The sequence below is a fragment of the Rhamphochromis longiceps genome, linkage group LG15, assembly GCF_057381845.1.
Source record: "Rhamphochromis longiceps isolate RC_006_pf linkage group LG15, R_longiceps_female_GT1.1, whole genome shotgun sequence".
NCBI lineage: Eukaryota > Metazoa > Chordata > Actinopteri > Cichliformes > Cichlidae > Rhamphochromis > Rhamphochromis longiceps.
The window spans coordinates 26,318,309-26,338,354 of NC_140571.1; the positions used below are offsets into that span (position 1 = coordinate 26,318,309).

At 41.9% G+C, this 20,046-nt stretch overlaps 1 protein-coding gene across 1 annotated transcript in view; it reads right to left on the reverse strand.

Moving 5' to 3' along the window:
• The window catches only part of LOC146652790 (uncharacterized), a 64,560-nt gene that overhangs the window by 33,834 nt on the left and 10,680 nt on the right, over positions 1-20,046 (reverse strand). The window contains exons 5-10 of the mRNA XM_085382993.1: positions 15,140-15,186; positions 13,289-13,422; positions 10,169-10,318; positions 8,356-8,414; positions 850-1,046; positions 55-110 (exon numbers count right to left, since the gene is read on the reverse strand). Coding sequence (XP_085239119.1) covers positions 55-110; positions 850-1,046; positions 8,356-8,414; positions 10,169-10,318; positions 13,289-13,422; positions 15,140-15,186 — 643 coding nt within the window. The remainder of the gene's footprint in view (positions 1-54; positions 111-849; positions 1,047-8,355; positions 8,415-10,168; positions 10,319-13,288; positions 13,423-15,139; positions 15,187-20,046) is intronic.

The window sequence follows — 20,046 nt, forward strand, 5'->3', positions numbered from 1 at the left end:
TCTCTCTTTAAAATAAGCCAACTACAGTTTCATTAACCATTATAATGGTCTTACCTGATTCATTACTCCAACTGAAGCGGTGGCTCTCAATGCTGGTAGGAGGATCTTTTCTATGACATTAAAAAAAAGCAGGTTGAAATCAGATAAAACCAATCAGTTACTCATATTTCTCAAAATCTTGTAGTGGAATTATACACCAAGCCTTAAATGCTTTAACTAAATAGAAATAGCTGATTGTCCAAATTAGGAGTTACGTAAAAGTTTCCACCGGATGCTCCAGGTATCACTGAGCCCAAAATTCTCAGTGGAACCACAATGTCATAGAGCTCCAGGGAGCCTGATTATGTAAGGTTTTCTATGTTTACAATTGGCCAGTACAAAACTGAATTAAAGTGAAGCTCTTTAATTCAGTTCCTCATTTTTAATTCAGATAAACGAGGCTTATTTAAAAGAAAGTGTCAGATGGGACGTTTTCGACTGTTTTCTGAGAATTCACTGGAGAAGTCTTTATGAAAGGTGTTTTTTTTTGTTACAGACTGTAGCTGTGAATCCTTCTGTATTAAAATAATGTTCTAACATCGTTCTCGTTGAAGACTGAACAATGCCGGTGTTCACATGTTCTAAATAATCATTTGAGTGAAACAAATTTAGGTCCTGAAGAAATTTTTTAGCTTTTGAAGGGCCTGGATCACAGAGGACGATCTGAGACAGCTGTGTCACAGTAGCTGGATGTTGCCCATGCCGTCTAAAAAATGCAAGTAGAGCTGTTCATGACTCTTTACATGCAACTTATTTGTGCGATGACCATATAAATGAAACCAAAGAGTGACCTCTGTGGAGAGACGTTACCTGGTTCAAAGTTAATTGAATCCAGGTCGACTGGAAGGGACGCCTCCTCACGCAGAGCCTTGGTCACCATTTCCCTGAGTGCAGAGTTGGCTGAGGAAGACTTGGGTGTGTCAGTCGCATTCTCTGAAATCTCAGAGGTGATTTGAGGGGAACTGACCTCAAAGACCAGAGAGTAGTGCACCGAGATTCCTCCAGGCCTGAAAGAGGAAATATTTTCCTTTTTATTTTTTAAAGATGGCAAAACAGACATGAATATGGGGAGCAGATGAGGGATGACATTCAGTTTCATGGGTAGGTGGGGCAGAGACTCTACAGGGTGAGCTGTGTCAGGGTCAGGAGATACTGCCTCTGAATCTTCTCACTAACCGCGCTGATCAATAAATGTCTGAACTCTGCAAATACAGGTCGACTGTTATGGAGATTTTGTGCTTCTCAGCTTTTGTTTCGTCAGTCCTGTAACATCGTGTTTTAACATAATGCTGCAGATTTCATCGTGAACTCTGCTACGGAGTGTCCTTTGGCAGAAATATCCGCTGTCTTTAAAGCAGCTGAGGATGCATAGGTGGCAAAAATCTCAGATTGGCACATTTGTGAATTGCACTAAGTTTTAGATGCCTGGTCTGTTTCGCTTGTTACTCTCTGATTGGATTTAGGCAATAAAAACTACTAACTACAAACTATGAGTTTGCGCTCATGTATGCATGTGAGATCACAGACACTAAAGGACAGCTTTGACAAAAGGAGCCGACATATGGGAAAGAGTTTCACATACATAGTTAAAAGGTTGCACTGAGAAACACTACTTTTAAAATGCCAGGCATTAATATCTGAAGCTACACTTCAAAAACAAGAAGAGAATATTGAGCTGCATCAATATTCTGCATCGCTATCATCATCAGCAGAGAATAAGCTGATTTGTTAGATGGGACAATTAGAATGCCGATGATGTGAATTTCTTTGTTTTGAGTGAACTGACGAAGTGAAAGCACTTCTTCTTTAGGCCGCGAGATGGTTCTCCATTCGGAACTTGTAAATCACCAGGTTGGTTTTACACTTACTTCCCTCTTATCGCTGTTTTTTGTCTCCTCCACAGACTGTACATAAAGGAAAGGCGTAGTGATCTCCGCCCTAACACACCTTCCACCTTATTTGTCTTGTTGAATCCAATAATAATTACAATAATAAACTTCTTATATTCAAACAACCTAGTGGCACAGACTCATCAGTCACAGATAAATGAGTCCATGCTTCCCCTACCAACGCCAGTCACATGGTCCATTTGAGCACTTCACTAAAATAAGTTTTGTTGTACGTTGTTTGAGTATTTCTACTCCGCTGTATTGTGGTTGTAAACACTCTACTTTGCACTCCATTTATTTATTTACTACAGATTTGAAAACAAATGTACTCATGCATGGTAACATATCGCTCTAAAGCTAAATCACATTTATGATTCTACATAATCTGTACTTTTATTTTAGGTACTAAACATATTTTTATGACTTTTCCTTAAATAAGAGACTGAATACTCTTGTCACTCCTTCGTTTTGTAGAAAGTTACTGTTTTTAATACCTGTGATTCACATGTATTTCTGCAATCCTCCGTGGCTGGCTAACTGAATGAACGCCAGTATAACGCGCTTCCTTTTTCCATCTTTTATGTACAGTCTGTGGTCTCCAGCTACCCCTGACTAAAACATCTGGCTGCTCAAAACATCTTTAAGACTTGAAAACCAAAACAAGCAGCTTAAAGAGGCTAAAATCTCGAGGGGACGCGGTCAGTCAGCCGTAGGTTTGTGAGGTCTTCGTTACGTGTTGTTGTTTGATTTTATTTTTACTGACATGAGTCCAGCTCTTGCTGCTTATTAAGAAGTAAGAACAAGTGTACAGACATGTGAAAATATTCTTGCTCATTGTCATAATTCAAACACTGAGAAAAGTCACTCTTTGCTTTGTTGCAATCTGGCAGGCAGATGAAGGAAGGAGGAGCTGCGAATCCTTCCCGAGATTAGAGGACGAGCTCCCGCTGAGGCCTCACCTCCGTGTTATTGGCCGTGACAGCCCCAGACGCCACAGGGGAAGGCAAATTAATCGGGGGAGCAGCCTGACAATTACAGTATCCACAGGTCTTCCTGTTTCCCTGCTCACCTGTCTTCTTCGACACTGTCACAAACTTCATGAAAAAGCATCTGTGCTCCTTGTGTTCACCTGTAACGCGATTGCGATTCACAGGAAGCTGTCCGCCTGTCTGAGCAGTTATTTGGTCCCCGTGCAGATCTTTTCACTGAGCTGTGTGAACAGTTTGGGGGGAAATAATCCCCCCTCTGTGAGTCTAACTCGGACACAAATAAAAGCTGAGCCGCATGTTGGCAGGAAACTGAACACAAACACACAACAGGAGGCGGATACTACAGGGGATGTTTCATCTCTTGGTGCCATTTACCCGTCAGTGTCCTGGGTCTCGCTTACATTGGGGAGAAGAAAAGAAGGCATTAGAGCTGGAAATGAAAGTGTAACAGAAAGAAAGGCACCACCAGGATGACAAGAGCCACAAGAAATGAGCCATTTGAGTGTCACTTTAAATTCGGCATGAAATGATGTGTATTATGGTGGAGTCTGAAAAAGCCTGTTTCTCTGGGGGAAACATTGTAGACAAAAGAACAACAATCAATGTTAAAGCTGGCAAAAAAACATGCTCAGAATAAAATACAAACTTTAACAATGAACAGCTTAAATAACCTGCTGCATCAGGACCGAGTGGCTCTGACTCCTGCAGTGATTTCTGTAGCAGCGCTTTACATCAAAGGTGGAAAAGTGGGAACAGTGATGGGAAGTAACGGCATTACTAACGGCATTACTTTTTTCAGTAACGAGTAATCAAACTAATTACTATTTCTATCGTTGCAACACTGTTACCATTACTAAGAATGGTAAAACTAAGAATTACCATTTTTCAACAAACAGACGGTTGAAGCTGTGTTCAGCTTACCGCACTTTATATCAGTTGCACGGAAGTAGCTGTAAGTAATCTGGGCGCTACAGCTTTAAGCAGCTGCGCGCGCTCCCACCGACGGCAATCACTTTCTGCCCGACGATCACTTTTTGCACAACACCTGGAGCTAAGGGGGCAAAACAATCGCATGAGTCCTGCTGTTTGACTGAGGAAGAATAAAGTAGTCGTGGTAAGCCAATCACATGACCACTTTAAGATGACAAAGCAACAAGGTGATATTTACCAGTTTTTAAATTGTGTTGATAGGCCACGTAAAACCAGAGTCATGATAAACAATATATACGCTGTGTTTTTTCCTGAATAGTTTCGTCACGTTTACTGTCTAAGGACAGCGCAGCAAGCACTCTCTGCTTATGACCAAGAAAACCAAAAAACAGCCTGTTCGTGTTGGTGGAAAAATGCACCATGTCGACCAATCATAAAATGATATGGCAACATGAGATTTGGTTGTTTAGGGAAGAGGGGAAGTTTTAGTAGTGATGGCGAGAGGAAGAGAGAGAGAGACAAAGACAGCAGAAAGAGAGAGAGAGAGAGAGAGTTTTGAGATGTGAGAGATTTTTGACGTTTAGCATGTTTGAAGTGTGTAGTTAATGTGTTGTCTTGTGTAGTTAAGTGTGTAGTGTTGTGGTTTTGTGTTGTGTGTCTGAACAATGAGGCGATTGCTGTCTTGGGATCTCACAAAAGTTGAATTCCAACAATTGCAGCAGCTACTTAGTTGTAATCAGTTTTGGGACTAACGCGTTATTAAGTAACGCGTTACAGTAACTACGTTATTATTGTGGTAGCGAGCACGGTAACTAGTTATTATGCCAAAACCGGGAACGCGTTACTCGTTACTGGGATTTAGATAGGCTCGGTACTCGTTACTTCGTGTGGTGGCTATCGCGGAGCTTCCACAGATTCAATAACATTAGCAAGTGGTGGAGGCCAGCAGGTGGATGAAGGAAAAGGGAGGCAAGAGGAGAGACCCGAAGCGGCCGCTGGTCCGAGAGTGTCAGGTGAACTGAACTTCAGGTAAGAAGTTATGACCTGCAGTCCATCTGAGTCACATATAAACCAAGTTTAGGTGGAGTTTATTTTCGTTATGCTGACTTTTTCGTACTGCGTGCTAGCTAGCATGACGGAGTTTCTATACAGCTGGGTGGGTGCTATGATGTTACTGATGTTGAACTTTATTTTGTTCATAAGGTTAATTATTAGAGTTGCCAACCGTCCCGTAAAAAACGGAATCGTCTCATATTCAGAGAAAATATTACGCTTTTGGTATTGAGGTGAAAAGGAACAGTTTGTCCCGGACTTCAGCTACAATGAAAAAGACACAAAGCTGGAGTTATTCTGTCTTTATGCTGCACAGCTGCCTCTTCTTCTCTCATTCTCTGCCCCTCCCTCTCCTGTTTCTACTTCAGTCATGAAACTGATCAATGATCAGCTGATCGGCTTTTCTCTCTTGTTTATTTATCGCCCACTTTGCGCCAGAAAGAGGAAACCAGCGGATGTCGCGGTAAGACAAATAACACCAGGATCCTTTTCTAAGTAGCTGACAGCTGGTAACTGTGCAGGGGCGGGTCTAGCAAAGTGTTGCCAGGGGTCCATGTAGGGCATTAAAAGGGAAAGGGGGGCACAAGGAAATACTTTCTTATTCTCATTTAAAATGCCTCACTTTTAAAAAAATAATTATCTGAGTCTTACAACAAACAATTGATAGATTGATACATATATACCATCAAAACAGTGCACATCACTGTCACAACAGTGTTTATTTTCATTCAAAGGCTTTATGATTTTTCCTATAATGGTTAAAATGCCCGGGACGATTTTTTTGTCCCAGTCCAGCCCTGTATGCAGCTCATCTGCAGTCTAGTGTTGCCTACATCTTCCGATTCAGAAGGAAGAATTTCCGAGTTCTGAGTACAATCGAAAGCACCACGACTGCAGTTTTTGTGTTGGATGTAAAAAGCAGGCTAGGATAGAATCAGGCGTGGGATTTCTCTCATGGAAATGATTACATTATTTTTTCCTTTAATTGGTAGGTGGCACAGTGCACTTGTGGCAAGTAAGCAAGCTAGAAGACTGGAAATCTTGCTGGGTATCCAGTTACGGAAGCAACACATTAACAAGAGAATTCTGAGTAAAACCAAAGTTACTTTCCCTAGTAACTAGTTACTCTGAAAGTAACGAGTAACTTGAAGTAACTGAGTTACTTTTGATAGAAGTAACTAGTAATGTAACTAAGTTACTAATTTAAAGTAACTTACCCAACACTGGTTGTAATATTACTCTTTCTGGGTCACAAAATAAACTTTTAAGATATTTTGAGGCGTGAATGTAGTTGTGTAAATGTCAGATATCTGCTTGGTTTACAAGACATCACATATTTGCAAAAGTGCTCCGACGTTTTTGGAGATCTGACACCCACCATCTCGAAGCTAACGGGAGGTCGAGACCTACTACAGCCGGGAGGAACACCGCTTTCCTGGCACATCGTGCCTCAACCTCCCGGTCGGCTTCGAGCTGGCGGCCTCCGAAGAATGCGGTTTAGACTTTTGCGAGATCTCGCAAAACTTTTGTGAGATCCCAAGTTTGTTTTGCGAGAACTCGCAAAAGTCTGTCTTAATTTTTTTTTCTCCCATGTCCCTTGCGGGGCTCCGTAGCGTGGCATTTTAATGAATGCAGAACACCTGATGGTTATGTCAATAGTTTGAAGTGGTTATAAAAAAACGGGTAAAAGGTAAATGGCTGCAAATAACTTTTTAACTTTTTAAAAAATTGACAATTTATATTTGCATTTAAAGTTATGAAATATGATTCAATAAACATGTTTGTGGTTGTTAAAAATATAACTTTTTCAACTCAGATTTTATGTTTTTTGTCTGATTTTAGATCAATTGTGTTAATACAGTATGTCAAAATGAAAACATAACTGTAAATTCAGACACGTAAGGATGTGCTGAAAAGATTGATACCAAACAAGGCGAAGTAAATAGTTTTTAAAGGTGAGGCAAAAGTAGTTAAAAATGGCCAATTATACCCTGGACCCCAGAGGGTTAAAGAATTTTTTAAAACGCAATAGTTACTTTTCAAGTAATTAATTACTTTTAATATCTTGTAACTCAGTTACTAACTCAGTTACTTTTCTGAAGAAGTAACTAGTAACTATAATTAATTACTTTTTCAAAGTAACTTGCCCAACACTGCATGTGAAAGCGTTTAATGAGACTTCTTCAAGAAGTCCTCTTCACAGTCACATATGCTCAGAGACACAACGGCGCCCCCTGGTTGGTGAACAGTTGCTTGGTGCAATTGACCTCAAACAGTACAGTGAAGCACTAAAATCCTTCTCATAGTTGCTTTGGTTACAAGCAGGTTGTCACGAAGATGCCGACCTGTCTGCAAACACTCGGAGACTCAGTGAGCAGCAGTGAAACATGCAGGATTACCAGTGGTGTCTACGGTGACATTCTCAGAGTTTTGGGGTTGAAGCTGAGGTACCGGGTGGTGAAACTGGTCTAGAGGTGCACGTGAGGATGAAAGGTGAATATAAGATTTATAACCACAGATGTCTGCACAGGCGTGGGAATGCTAGCCCGCAATAACAGTCACAAACAAAGCAAAGTGCTGATCATCTGAGTCAGAAAATGAAATGAGCAAGTGTTACTTTTATGTGCAGCCAGTTTGGTGGCAGGGTCGTCCAGGTGAAGTATGTTATCGGAGATAATTTCATTCTTTGGTTTTTAAGGAAGCTAAAACAGGCAGGATGCACAGACATCTGTGTGTGAAGGAACAGCATTAATCGATTACTCTTACATCAGGTCATATTGTGGTTAGAATAAATGCCCCATGCTGCTGCGAGGTGGCTGTACGGGAGGCGTCTTGAATAATTTTGCTTCGCTAAATGTTAGAAAAGCTCATAATCGTATTTGGCGCCTTGGTCAAGGGCTTTATGTGGACGTGAAAAAACCATATCAGGCATATATTTGTGATTGAGCCTTGGTGCGCTCGGTGAAACTGAATTCGAAACGCTTGGATTATAGAATCATGCAAAACAAAGCGCTCTGTGACGAACGGTTGAATGTTTGCTTAATTCATTCCTGTTTGACTGATTTCAAACCAAGTTTTTTTTCCTAAACGGTTAAAAATGACTTTGTTTTTGAGGAAAAACTATAATAATATTTTCTTCCCCCGTCAGGTTTCGATGCTGGCCCGCTGTCACTGCTTATAAACTGGAAACGCATCCAGCAGAGATAAATAATCTTTCCATTCAGTCTTGTTAGTAGTGGCACGAAACATTCGCCTGCGGCGGTGTCTGAAACAATCCGACTCACAACCGGCCTCTTATCTATCCACAGGCTGCCCACGCCAACTGATCTGCTCGTTTCAGATGTGATGAAATTATCGAGCCTCGCTGGATTGCCTCGCTGGATTGCCTCGCTGCCACCACCACCACACTGGAGAGATTTGATTACTCAGATGTATGCTTCACGATTCGAACTCACCTGATACCCAGCACATGGATGGATCTAAATCCAGGAAGTTTATCAAAGACATGCTGCATCTGCAAAGGAAAGAAACAAACTTCTTTATACCGTCGTCACCCTCTTCCCGCTCCAACATAATCAGTTCTGGGCCACCAAACAAGAGCCAGCATGTGAACATGCACAGACACCGCATGAATGGGAAACCCCCATTGATATCTATCTTTGGGCGAGTTAAGCACCTGGACACTTATGACATAATCGTCTTTAAGAGCTCCATCAGGCAGCATCCCGCTGCGCCTGGCGTGACTTTAAAGGACCCAGCTGCCTTTCTTTAGCATCAGAAAAAGAGAAAATAACTTTGAAGGACTCGATTTCTCAGCAGGGGACACGACATGACTCGCAGCAAGGAGCCCAGAGCAAGGAGACAAAAGGAAAACCCTCGTAGGGAGAGCGGGCTGGGGGTAATCTTCTCCCTTTCTCTGAACCCTGACCTCGCTGCCCTGTGGTGTAAGCTTCTTTACTATCAGCCTGGACCAGCAGCGCCGGCACAGACGGACGCTGATAGAGGAAGAGGAGGAGGAGGAAGGGCAGGAGATCAGACTGTCACAAGCGAAGCTCGTTCAGAAACTGAGAAATAAAGATTTAGTTCTTTGATTAAAAGTGCAGACTGAGCCTGATGCAGCAATGCAGAATTAACCAATCAGAGTTATTTAATTCTTCCGTTGCAGCCGTTGTAAAGAGCGAGACCCAGGAAGAACAAGGTCATTACACGAAGAGTGCCTCCCACCTCAACCCCTCAGAATCAGCTGATGTTTTTACAGCAACTTGAGCCCAGATCTTCCCCTCATATGTTGGTTGAAATTTGCTGATTTGTCATTATTTTTCCAGCGTTTCTCAGTGTTTGGCAGATATCCACAAGAAAGTGTCAGTGTGGAAAAACACGTTTAAACTACTTGTGTATGATATCCAGTAACCAGCTCTGAACATCAATGTCATGGGATATATCATAGTTTAAATAAATTGCACCAGTTTAACACAGAGGACCTGAAAAGAGTGCTGGTACCCTGGATGTTTGATATTTTCTGATAATTTTCTGAGGAAAACTGCAGAAAAAGTGAACTTTAAACGAGTTTCCACATGGTGGAGGACCCAAATGCAGACACGCGAAACAAAACCTTTAACAGAAAGCGAGCCGTTTATTGTGGCTGATAAAAAGTACAAACCAAACAGCTAGGCAAAATCAATTTGACCCTAAAAGAAAAAGCCTAAAATGAGAAAACTAGAAAGTAAACATAAAAAACCTTGAACACGGAAACCTGGGGAGATTACGTAAATACCTGAAAGCACAAAACCTTGGAAACATGGCATGAACATAACAGATGACCTGACAATAAATGAATAACAACAGACTACATAAATACACAAGAGGGTGACGAGGGAAACGAGACGTAAACTGGGAGCTTGACACGAGAGACAGAGAGGGAGTGAGACATGACGGGCTGAAGAAACATACATGGATACACATGACAGACAGGGGAGACATGGAACAGAGCACAGGGAGGACACATGTAAACAAGAAGGGTTGATGAGAAAACTGGACCAGACAAATGAAACTAAACATACAGCAAATGCTAAGAAAAACTAACATATTCCAAACACAAAGAATTCACAAAAAGACGATAACCTCAAAATGCTGGGTCATAATCACTTTGTCTTTTGCAGTTTAGGGAGCTTAGGTTTATTTTCCCACTTCTCTCTATTGGTTTGAGTGAGGTAGTTTTTTTTATTCTCATCAGTAGAGGTTGGAAAAAAAGGAATCAGGAGGTCTCACCTGGTCCTGCAGGTGTTGTGCCAGGTCGATGTACTGAGGGGAATCCGGGTCATCCAGCAGCTCTCTGTAACCCGGATCCACCAGGTCGATACTGAACTCCACGATCTGCTCCACCGGACTATCTGGGACGACGTTTGGAAGCTCCGGGTCCTTCAGGACGGCAAACGAGACAAATGAGAGGCGCTAAAAAGGGACAGCTTACGTGCGTCTCTTCGTTATGCTTTAACATTTTAATTTGCATTTCCAAATACATGAAACTGACTGGTATCAGAGAAAATAACAAATCTGCTTGTGTGAATAGAACCACATATGCAGACGAGAAAAAAGAAACGATAGAGCGGGAAATTCAGGCTGAAAGCTCTTTTTATGATTCATATTTCAACAACCATAAGGATCAAAAGGAAGTTTTCATACGTCCAAGCACAACAGGAAATAGCGTATCTCTTTATGTTTGAAACTAAAGCAAAGATATTCCATAATGAAAGTATGAGGAAAAAAATGGCTGCAAACATGAAATAGGCTCGTACCTGTATGTTTAACGCTCCTGTAGGCCGTGAAAGAGCAACGACCTCACTGCTGCGGTCATTTCAGAGAACAGTCAGCAGCGAAATGACGCCATGTTCCCTGCTTTAAAGGAGTTTGATGTCAAATGTCAGCCCGGGCTTTTTGTCCTCCTCCTCTCACCGTAACCATGAATAGGTCAGTGGTGTGAAAAAGCAGTAATTATCTGAGGGGGAGGAGTGAGGCGCTTAACAGCTCCACCTGTGCAGCAGGTAAACCCGCTGTTTGCAGACTGAAGGTCATGTGATCCTTCTCCAACAAACACAGCTGCCAACGTGCACATCTTTCAGGTTTTTGCAAAGCTGGCTTTTTCTTTTATTAGCAACTGTTTCACTGAAATGAGCTGAAAAGAAATTGATGTGACTAAAAATAAGTGCAAAAAACTTCACTGGCTGAAAACTGGCTGAGGTGTTAAGTGAAGTGTGAATGAAGTTTGTGCCTCCGTTCATCTTGTGTTCAGCTGGTGATTATCAGAAAACCTCCATCTGACGTCTGATGTGCAGTCGAGGACATTTCAAGAACAACCAGAGGAAAGCTAAAGGAAGCACGAGGACCACAGAAGAATTAAATGTAAGAATCTGTCACTCGATGGAATTTGACAAAGTAATAACTGATCCCAGCACTGTGAACAGTTTTTAAAAAACTAGACACCACCAGGTCCCGTGGATGTGATGGGACTTTCTCCTAAACACTGTGTCTGCTGTTGTGACTCCAGCTTGTAGTCTGTTGTTTCGGCTCTCAGCTGACTCAATCTTCATCCCTAAAATAATGAGACCCGTAGCTCTAACGTAACCATGATGAAATGCTTTGTTTGCATTCTGGTAGAGATGCTGTGGAGTGAAGCAGAGATCTGATGATGCTTTGATGGGTCTGAGCTCAGCGTTAAACACCAGCCTCCCTCACAGTCTCCTAAACAACACGACACACAAAGGTGTGTATTTTTTATATAATTAAAAAACAGCAGCAGGTGGAAAGTAACCTGGCTGTTTCACTCGTGCAGGAGTACAGGACACCCCCCCAGGGTTGTGTGAGCTCTCTCCTTCCTGCAGTATACAAACAAGCTTGTGATTCAATTCTCAGATCATATAGAAATTCTGTTTGCTTATATAAGAGAGAGGGCAGGGACGCTGCTTTGGTGGGAGGGCAAAACCAAATGTTAAATGTAAATGAAACCGAGGGAAGATCGCTGATCTGAGATCAGGCGCTGACCTTGGTTGTCAGTTAAAACCGGTTTGAAGCGTTGTTGTTGCCCCTTTTTTAAAGAAGGCTAACAGCACAGCGGGAGGATATTATTTTATAAGGGACCTATTGAATCTATTATCAGTTTTGGTATTACGTTTGGTAACCTGTCTGTTGAGCTCAGATCACAAACTCAAAATCTGATCAACAGGGCTGCAAATCTGGGCTCTGTGTGGATCTGATATCATGTTTATTTTAGGCCATGTGCTCCCTTGTTTGTCCGAGACAATAAAGTCTAATCAAATCTACCTTCTTCTTTTCCCACAAAGGGAATCCCGAGCTACTTCCTCCTGCTTTTCCTGGTGGACCCCAAGGCATCCCCAGGTCAGAGGCGATATAATCTGGGTGTGCGGATTTTATCCACTGCAGTGTTACCCTGAGCAAGCCTCTCCAATTCCCACTGAAGGTCACTGTTGACTGAAACCAGGAGGACATTGGAGGACATCAGAGGGCTGGTGGTTTACGTGCCACAGGACCTTCGTTTTAGCACTTTGTTTTGCTTTGTTCTTAATCACCTTTTTCACCGTCTTCTTGTTTTCACACTACACTACACAAACGCTGTGGGAATAAGAACGAGGTGGATTATGCTGGTGCAGGAACCGGAGGGCTCACTGTTGTTTTGGCTCGGATAGACGTGAAAGAAGACAAAACCGATCTTTGTGCTTGTCTTATTTATCGATGTAGCGTTAAAAAAGAAAATCTTTGCTTGTGATTTGTCCACAGTGTGACGTCATCCCTGCAGTGGGTCATACAGCGGGACAATGATCCCAAGCAACAGCAGATCTCAGAACGGCTGAGAGAGAAAAGAATCGAGGTGCTGCGACGGTCCAGACCTCAGCCTGACTGACATGCTGTGCTCAGAGAGCTGTGCACAGACAAATACTGCAAACCTCAATGAACTTATGCAACACTGTGAAGAAGAGTGGGCCAGAATCCCTCCACAGTGACATGAGAGGCTGATAAATCACACAGAAAATGATTACTTCAGCTTATTGCTGGTAAAAGTGGTTCTACTCCATCATCAGAGTAAATTAGTTTTCACAGGACTGGTTGAAGGATAAACCTTTGAGTTCTCAAGTACGGAGCAGTTAGTAAGCAGCTCTTAATGGGTTACTTACAGGTGATTACAGGTTAAGAAAGAGGACAGAGGGACAGAAGTGATGCCTTTCACTCAAATTAACTGATGTATAATTTCATGAACGCCCCAGCGTGACATTTTCAGCCTGTCAGACACTTGAGCTCCTTCCTCCTTCAGCTTCCTGCGGCAGATAAGAGCGCCAGATTGATACTTCGTATGTAAATGTAAGTGCTCCTCTGTACCTCTTTGAGCTCCTTGGCAGGGTGGCTCGTTTCAGGGGCGGAGCTTGGAGAGGCACTCGTGGAACTGAAGAAGACAGTGGTGCTGGTGACGAGCACTGGGGGCGCTGACGGGGGATCGGTCTGAGCCTCAGGACCTGAAGAGAGACAGGAGCAACGTTAATCTCAGAATAAACCAACTACAATCTACCTGTATAATATATTTGTGTATACAGGGAGTGCAGAATTATTAGGCAAATGAGTATTTTGTCCACATCATCCTCTTCATGCATGTTGTCTTACTCCAAGCTGTATAGGCTTGAAAGCCTACTACCAATTAAGCATATTAGGTGATGTGCATCTCTATAATGAGAAGGGGTGTGGTCTAATGACATCAACACCCTATATCAGGTGTGCATAATTATTAGGCAACGTCCTTTCCTTTGGCAAAATGGGTCAAAAGAAGGACTTGACAGGCTCAGAAAAGTCAAAAATAGTGAGATATCTTGCAGAGGGATGCAGCAGTCTCAAAATTGCAAAGCTTCTGAAGCGTGATCATCGAACAATCAAGCGTTTCATTCAAAATAGTCAACAGGGTCGCAAGAAGCGTGTGGAAAAACCAAGGCGCAAAATAACTGGCCATGAACTGAGAAAAGTCAAGCGTGCAGCTGCCAAGATGCCACTTGCCACCAGTTTGGCCATATTTCAGAGCTGCAACATCACTGGAGTGCCCAAAAGCACAAGGTGTGCAATACTCAGAGACATGGCCAAGGTAAGAAAGGCTGAAAGACGACCACCACTGAACAAGACACACAAGCTGAAACGTCAAGACTGGGCCAAGAAATATCTCAAGACTGGTTTTTCTAAGGTTTTATGGACTGATGAAATGAGAGTGAGTCTTGATGGGCCAGATGGATGGGTCCGTGGCTGGATTGGTAAAGGGCAGAGAGCTTCAGTCCGACTCAGACGCCAGCAAGGTGGAGGTGGAGTACTGGTTTGGGCTGGTATCATCAAAGATGAGCTTGTGGGGCCTTTTCGGGTTGAGGATGGAGTCAAGCTCAACTCCCAGTCCTACTGCCAGTTTCTGGAAGACACCTTCTTCAAGCAGTGGTACAGGAAGAAGTCTGCATCCTTCAAGAAAAACATGATTTTCATGCAGGACAATGCTCCATCACACGCGTCCAAGTACTCCACAGCGTGGCTGGCAAGAAAGGGTATAAAAGAAGAAAAACTAATGACATGGCCTCCTTGTTCACCTGATCTGAACCCCATTGAGAACCTGTGGTCCATCATCAAATGTGAGATTTACAAGGAGGGAAAACAGTACACCTCTCTGAACAGTGTCTGGGAGGCTGTGGTTGCTGCTGCACGCAATGTTGATGGTGAACAGATCAAAACACTGACAGAATCCATGGATGGCAGGCTTTTGAGTGTCCTTGCAAAGAAAGGTGGCTATATTGGTCGCTGATTTGTTTTTGTTTTGTTTTTGAATGTCAGAAATGTATATTTGTGAATGTGGAGATGTTATATTGGTTTCACTGGTAAAAATAAATAATTGAAATGGGTATATATTTGTTTTTTGTTAAGTTGCCTAATAATTATGCACAGTAATAGTCACCTGCACACACAGATATCCCCCTAAAATAGCTAAAACTAAAAACAAACTAAAAACTACTTCCAAAAACATTCAGCTTTGATATTAATGAGTTTTTTGGGTTCATTGAGAACATGGTTGTTGTTCAATAATAAAATTATTCCTCAAAAATACAACTTGCCTAATAATTCTGCACTCCCTGTACGACAATATACAATGAAAACAGTAAAAAACTATCAGTGTATAAACAGATGACATGCATTCCGCTGAAGATGTCCTACCTGTGATCTCCGGGAGCTTCTGCGTTGGTGCAGGAGTCGTCGCTCCCCTGCAGAAAGACAAACACATCATGACACAAAAATTTCACATTCTGAAAGTGAGCAGGGGCATCAAACATAAGGCCCAGGGCCTAAAGTCGGCCGAGCAGAGACTCCAGTCTGGCCCCACTTAACAGCACTGAAAAATGTGAAGCAAGGTGTAAATGATTACGTTTTACAGCTTTATCATTACTGACAAAGACCTCCCACATGCCCATTCATGCTACAAGTAATTAGAAAATACTTTTAAAAACATAAAAGCTCCTGTTTATTCACAGAAGTTCCTGTTTTCACATGGATGCTATTTTTCTGTAATTTCGCACATTGATTTTTACAGTTAAAGAGTGCTTTCTTTCATTCACTTCAGCAGAATTTCTTTATTGTGTGGAAAAAACAGATGTGTTGAACATTGCACTTCTTTTTCTTATACTAGAATATCTCAGGGATTAGATGTGAAATTAAATTTCTTTGACATCCCCAATTTGGAGTTGTTGAAGAATTTCAAAACTACTAATGCACATCTTTGACTCATCTTTTCAAACATTTACAAACAATGAACATAGTTACAGGAAAACATATTACACAAACATATTTATTTGTGGCACAAAGGTATATGTTAGATTGTATAATGAAAACAGAGGATGATCTAGATAAGTACAGTGGCGCAAAAAAGTATTTAGTCAGCCACCGATTGTGCAAGTTCCCCCACCTAAAATGATGACAGAGGTCAGTAATTTGCACCAGAGGTACACTTCAACTGTGAGAGACAGAATGTGAAAAAAAAATCCATGAATCCACATGGTAGGATTTGTAAAGAATTTATTCGTAAATCAGGGTGGAAAATAAGTATTTGGTCAATAACAAAAATACAACTCAATACTTTGTAACATAACCTTTGTTGGCAATAACAGAGGTCAAACGTTTACTATAGGTCTTTACCAGGTTTGCACACACAGTAGCTGGTATTTTGGCCCATTCCTCCATGCAGATCTTCTCGAGAGCAGTGATGTTTTGGGGCTGTCGCCGAGCAACACGGACTTTCAACTCCCGCCACAGATTTTCTATGGGGTTGAGGTCTGGAGACTGGCTAGGCCACTCCAGGACTTTCAAATGCTTCTTACGGAGCCACTCCGTTGTTGCCCGGGGGGTGTTTTTTGGATCATTGTCATGTTGGAAGACCCAGCCTCGTTTCATCTTCAAAGTTCTCACTGATGGAAGGAGGTTTTGGCTCAAAATCTCACGATACATGGCCCCATTCATTCTGTCCTTAACACGGATCAGTCGTCCTGTCCCCTTGGCAGAAAAACAGCCCCATAGCATGATGTTTCCACCCCCATGCTTCACAGTAGGTATGGTGTTCTTGGGATGCAACTCAGTATTCTTCGTCCTCCAAACACGACGAGTTGAGTTTATACCAAAAAGTTCTACTTTGGTTTCATCTGACCACATGACATTCTCCCAATCCTCTGCTGTATCATCCATGTGCTCTCTGGCAAACTTCAGACGGGCCTGGACATGCACTGGCTTCAGCAGCGGAACACGTCTGGCACTGCGGGATTTGATTCCCTGCCGTTGTAGTGTGTTACTGATGGTGACCTTTGTTACTTTGGTCCCAGCTCTCTGCAGGTCATTCACCAGGTCCCCCCGTGTGGTTCTGGGATCTTTGCTCACCGTTCTCATGATCATTTTGACCCCACGGGATGAGATCTTGCGTGGAGCCCCAGATCGAGGGAGATTATCAGTGGTCTTGTATGTCTTCCATTTTCTGATGATTGCTCCCACAGTTGATTTTTTCACACCAAGCTGCTTGCCTATTGTAGATTCACTCTTCCCAGTCTGGTGCAGGTCTACAATACTTTTCCTGGTGTCCTTCGAAAGCTCTTTGGTCTTGGCCATGGCGGAGTTTGGAGTCTGACTGTTTGAGGCTGTGGACAGCTGTCTTTTATACAGATGATGAGTTCAAACAGGTGCCATTCATACAGGTAACGAGTGGGGGACAGAAAAGCTTCTTACAGAAGACGTTACAGGTCTGTGAGAGCCAGAGATTTTCCTTGTTTGAGGTGACCAAATACTTATTTTCCACCCTAATTTACGAATAAATTCTTTACAAATCCTACCATGTGGATTCATGGATTTTTTTTCCACATTCTGTCTCTCACAGTTGAAGTGTACCTCTGGTGCAAATTACTGACCTCTGTCATCATTTTAAGTGGGGGAACTTGCACAATCGGTGGCTGACTAAATACTTTTTTGCCCCACTGTATAGGATTTGATAAACGTTTGCGTTCTCCCCCTAATATGGTCACTTTAAGCGATTTCATGTTTGTCTTTTTCTGTATTAACATTTATTACTTATATGTTTGAGATAAAGATTTGATTGATTGACTTCCTGTCACATCTCTCCTGCTCCAGGTTGGTGTATGTACGAATCAGAACATACACTCAGCTTCAGGCAGTTTTTTCTACTCGTGGTTCTTAATGACATCACAGGGAGAGGATATCCCTAATATGGTAATCTGAAACAGAAGCTCCACCCACCTTCTGTTCAGACCTTCTGTCAGAATGCAGATGACTTAAAGTGGGAGGAGCTAAAACAGCTTGTTTCACACAGGATTAACTGAGGGGACAGCAGCGAGGCTCAGTGTGACATAAAGAAGGTTTATGTTGAACTGTGAATCATGCAAAGCTGTTCTAGTATCAGTAATGAGCACAGCTGTAAGACTTCCAACTTTATGTTTTACAGATGCACTGATCTGAAATTAAAGACTTTTTTTTTTATATCCGTCAAATTTTTAGAACTCTATTTGGTTCTTCCAGAAGTTTCTTCCTGTTAAAAGGGAGTTTTACCTTGCCACTATTGCCACTCTTGCCAAATGCTTGCTCACAGGGGGTTGTTTGGTGGGGTTTCTTTCTATCACTGTAGAGTCTTTACTTTACACTATAAAGCACTTTCAGGCAGCTGCTGTTGTGTCTGTCCTGTTTTTGGCCGAGTAACGCAGCTTAAAACTTTGCTCTATGTTTGGTGTGAGCACCGGTGGAAAACGGCCGATGTTTGAACAAAATCTGTTTTACTTCATGATGAGGGTTACACGCTGATATGCATTTGAGTTACTTAATAAAACATGGCCATGCTGTATGTTAAATGTAATGCTAATCCCATATAAAGCAGTGTTTTCGGGCTTAAGCCTGTCGTATCCAAACGCCACCACAAACACAAAGGATTTTGCTTTTAAGAGGGAAGAAGGGCTTCTTCCAAAGCCTTAAATGTTTTACAGAGAACATTTAGTGCAGATGAAATATTAAAACACTTCAAGTTAAAAAAAAATAAAGGTCTGCATGTTTTTTAATCACGTTGAATGAATCTTGCATAACCTGCCTTGTACTTCTAATAAGAGTCACACTCGACTCATCATAACTTCATCTATCTTTCATGAAGAGAGCAGCAGAACGAGCTGAAACACCGACGCTCAGATCAATGAGTGAAAATGATGAATTAAAGTAATAAACTTCACTCTGCTAACAACTCACACGCACACACATTACTTTGTATTTATTCCTTTATGGAAGAGACACAAAGATCAGAAATAATGACGGTGCTGAGTCATCCACGAATGATTACAAACGCACAAAAGTGCACCTGTCAGCTCCAAACGGCACTCTCTCCACCGTGTTCATGACATTAAAGCAACATCTGCACCCATGTGACGTTTCTCCCTGAAACATGACTCACTGACAGACTGCTCAGCTGAATCTATGAAAGTGATGCTTTGCTGCAAATCAATAAACACTTAAAATTTACAAATGAAAACATACATTTCAAAATCCTTTACTGTAGCACTTCAGTCCTTAGTAAAGATCCAATGAGGAACCTTTTGATTGCATGTGTGTAATTACCCCTCAAATCTGCTATTTGTTAAGGGAAGTTATTTATTTTTCATGCTCCTCTCCCTCTCCCTGCACACGTTATGTATGGTAAGATGTTTCTGATGCATGAATACATATTTTGAAGGAATCTTTCGATTGAAGTGGCAGAAATGTGTAGACAACAACAGAAAAGACCATAACGACCACCAGAAGCTCATCCACTGTTATTTTTGCCCAAGCTGTCATTGACGTCAGCATTGGAAACATGTCTGTAAATTTCAAATATTGCCAAAATATATTTGGCACCTGCAAAATTCCCAACCTGTAAATGGCCAATAACTGCCTGGAATCGATTAATTTTGCTGGCAATGACGGTGCTGAAAATCTGCTTCTCCATTCAATTAAATTAAATTACATTTTATTTATACAGCACCAAATCACAACAACAGTTGCCTCAAGGTGCTTTATATTGTAAGGTAGACCCTGGAATAGTACATACAGAGAAAAACCCAACAACTATATTACCAGTGAGCCAGCACTTTGGCAACAGTGGGAAGGAAAAACTCCCTTTTAACAGTAAGAAAGTTCTGGCAGAGCCTGGCTCAGGGGCAGGTTGCCGCCCCCGCCTTTTTTGAGTGCTCATTGTTAAGTTTAACTAATGAATATTTCTAACAGCTATGCAAAGTTCAGCACGTGGTAAGACACTAAAATCGTGTTGGTTTGCATAAAACCTCTGAAACACGCCTCAGGGAGTGAGGGTTCAATCAGAACCACGATCCTTTTAACCAGATTACAAAATCTGATCTTTAGACTGTAAACGTGTAAAATTACACAAATGTGTATTCATGTGTACAGTGTATAGTTTTCAGTGGATACACAGGATATCCTGCGTAAAAACAAAATGAAATATCTATAGTAGGCAGTGAAAAACAGGAACTTTTATGTAAGTGTTTTATTTAAGTTTTTTTTACCCAATTACTTTGGTGGAGCATGAATGACCATGTGGG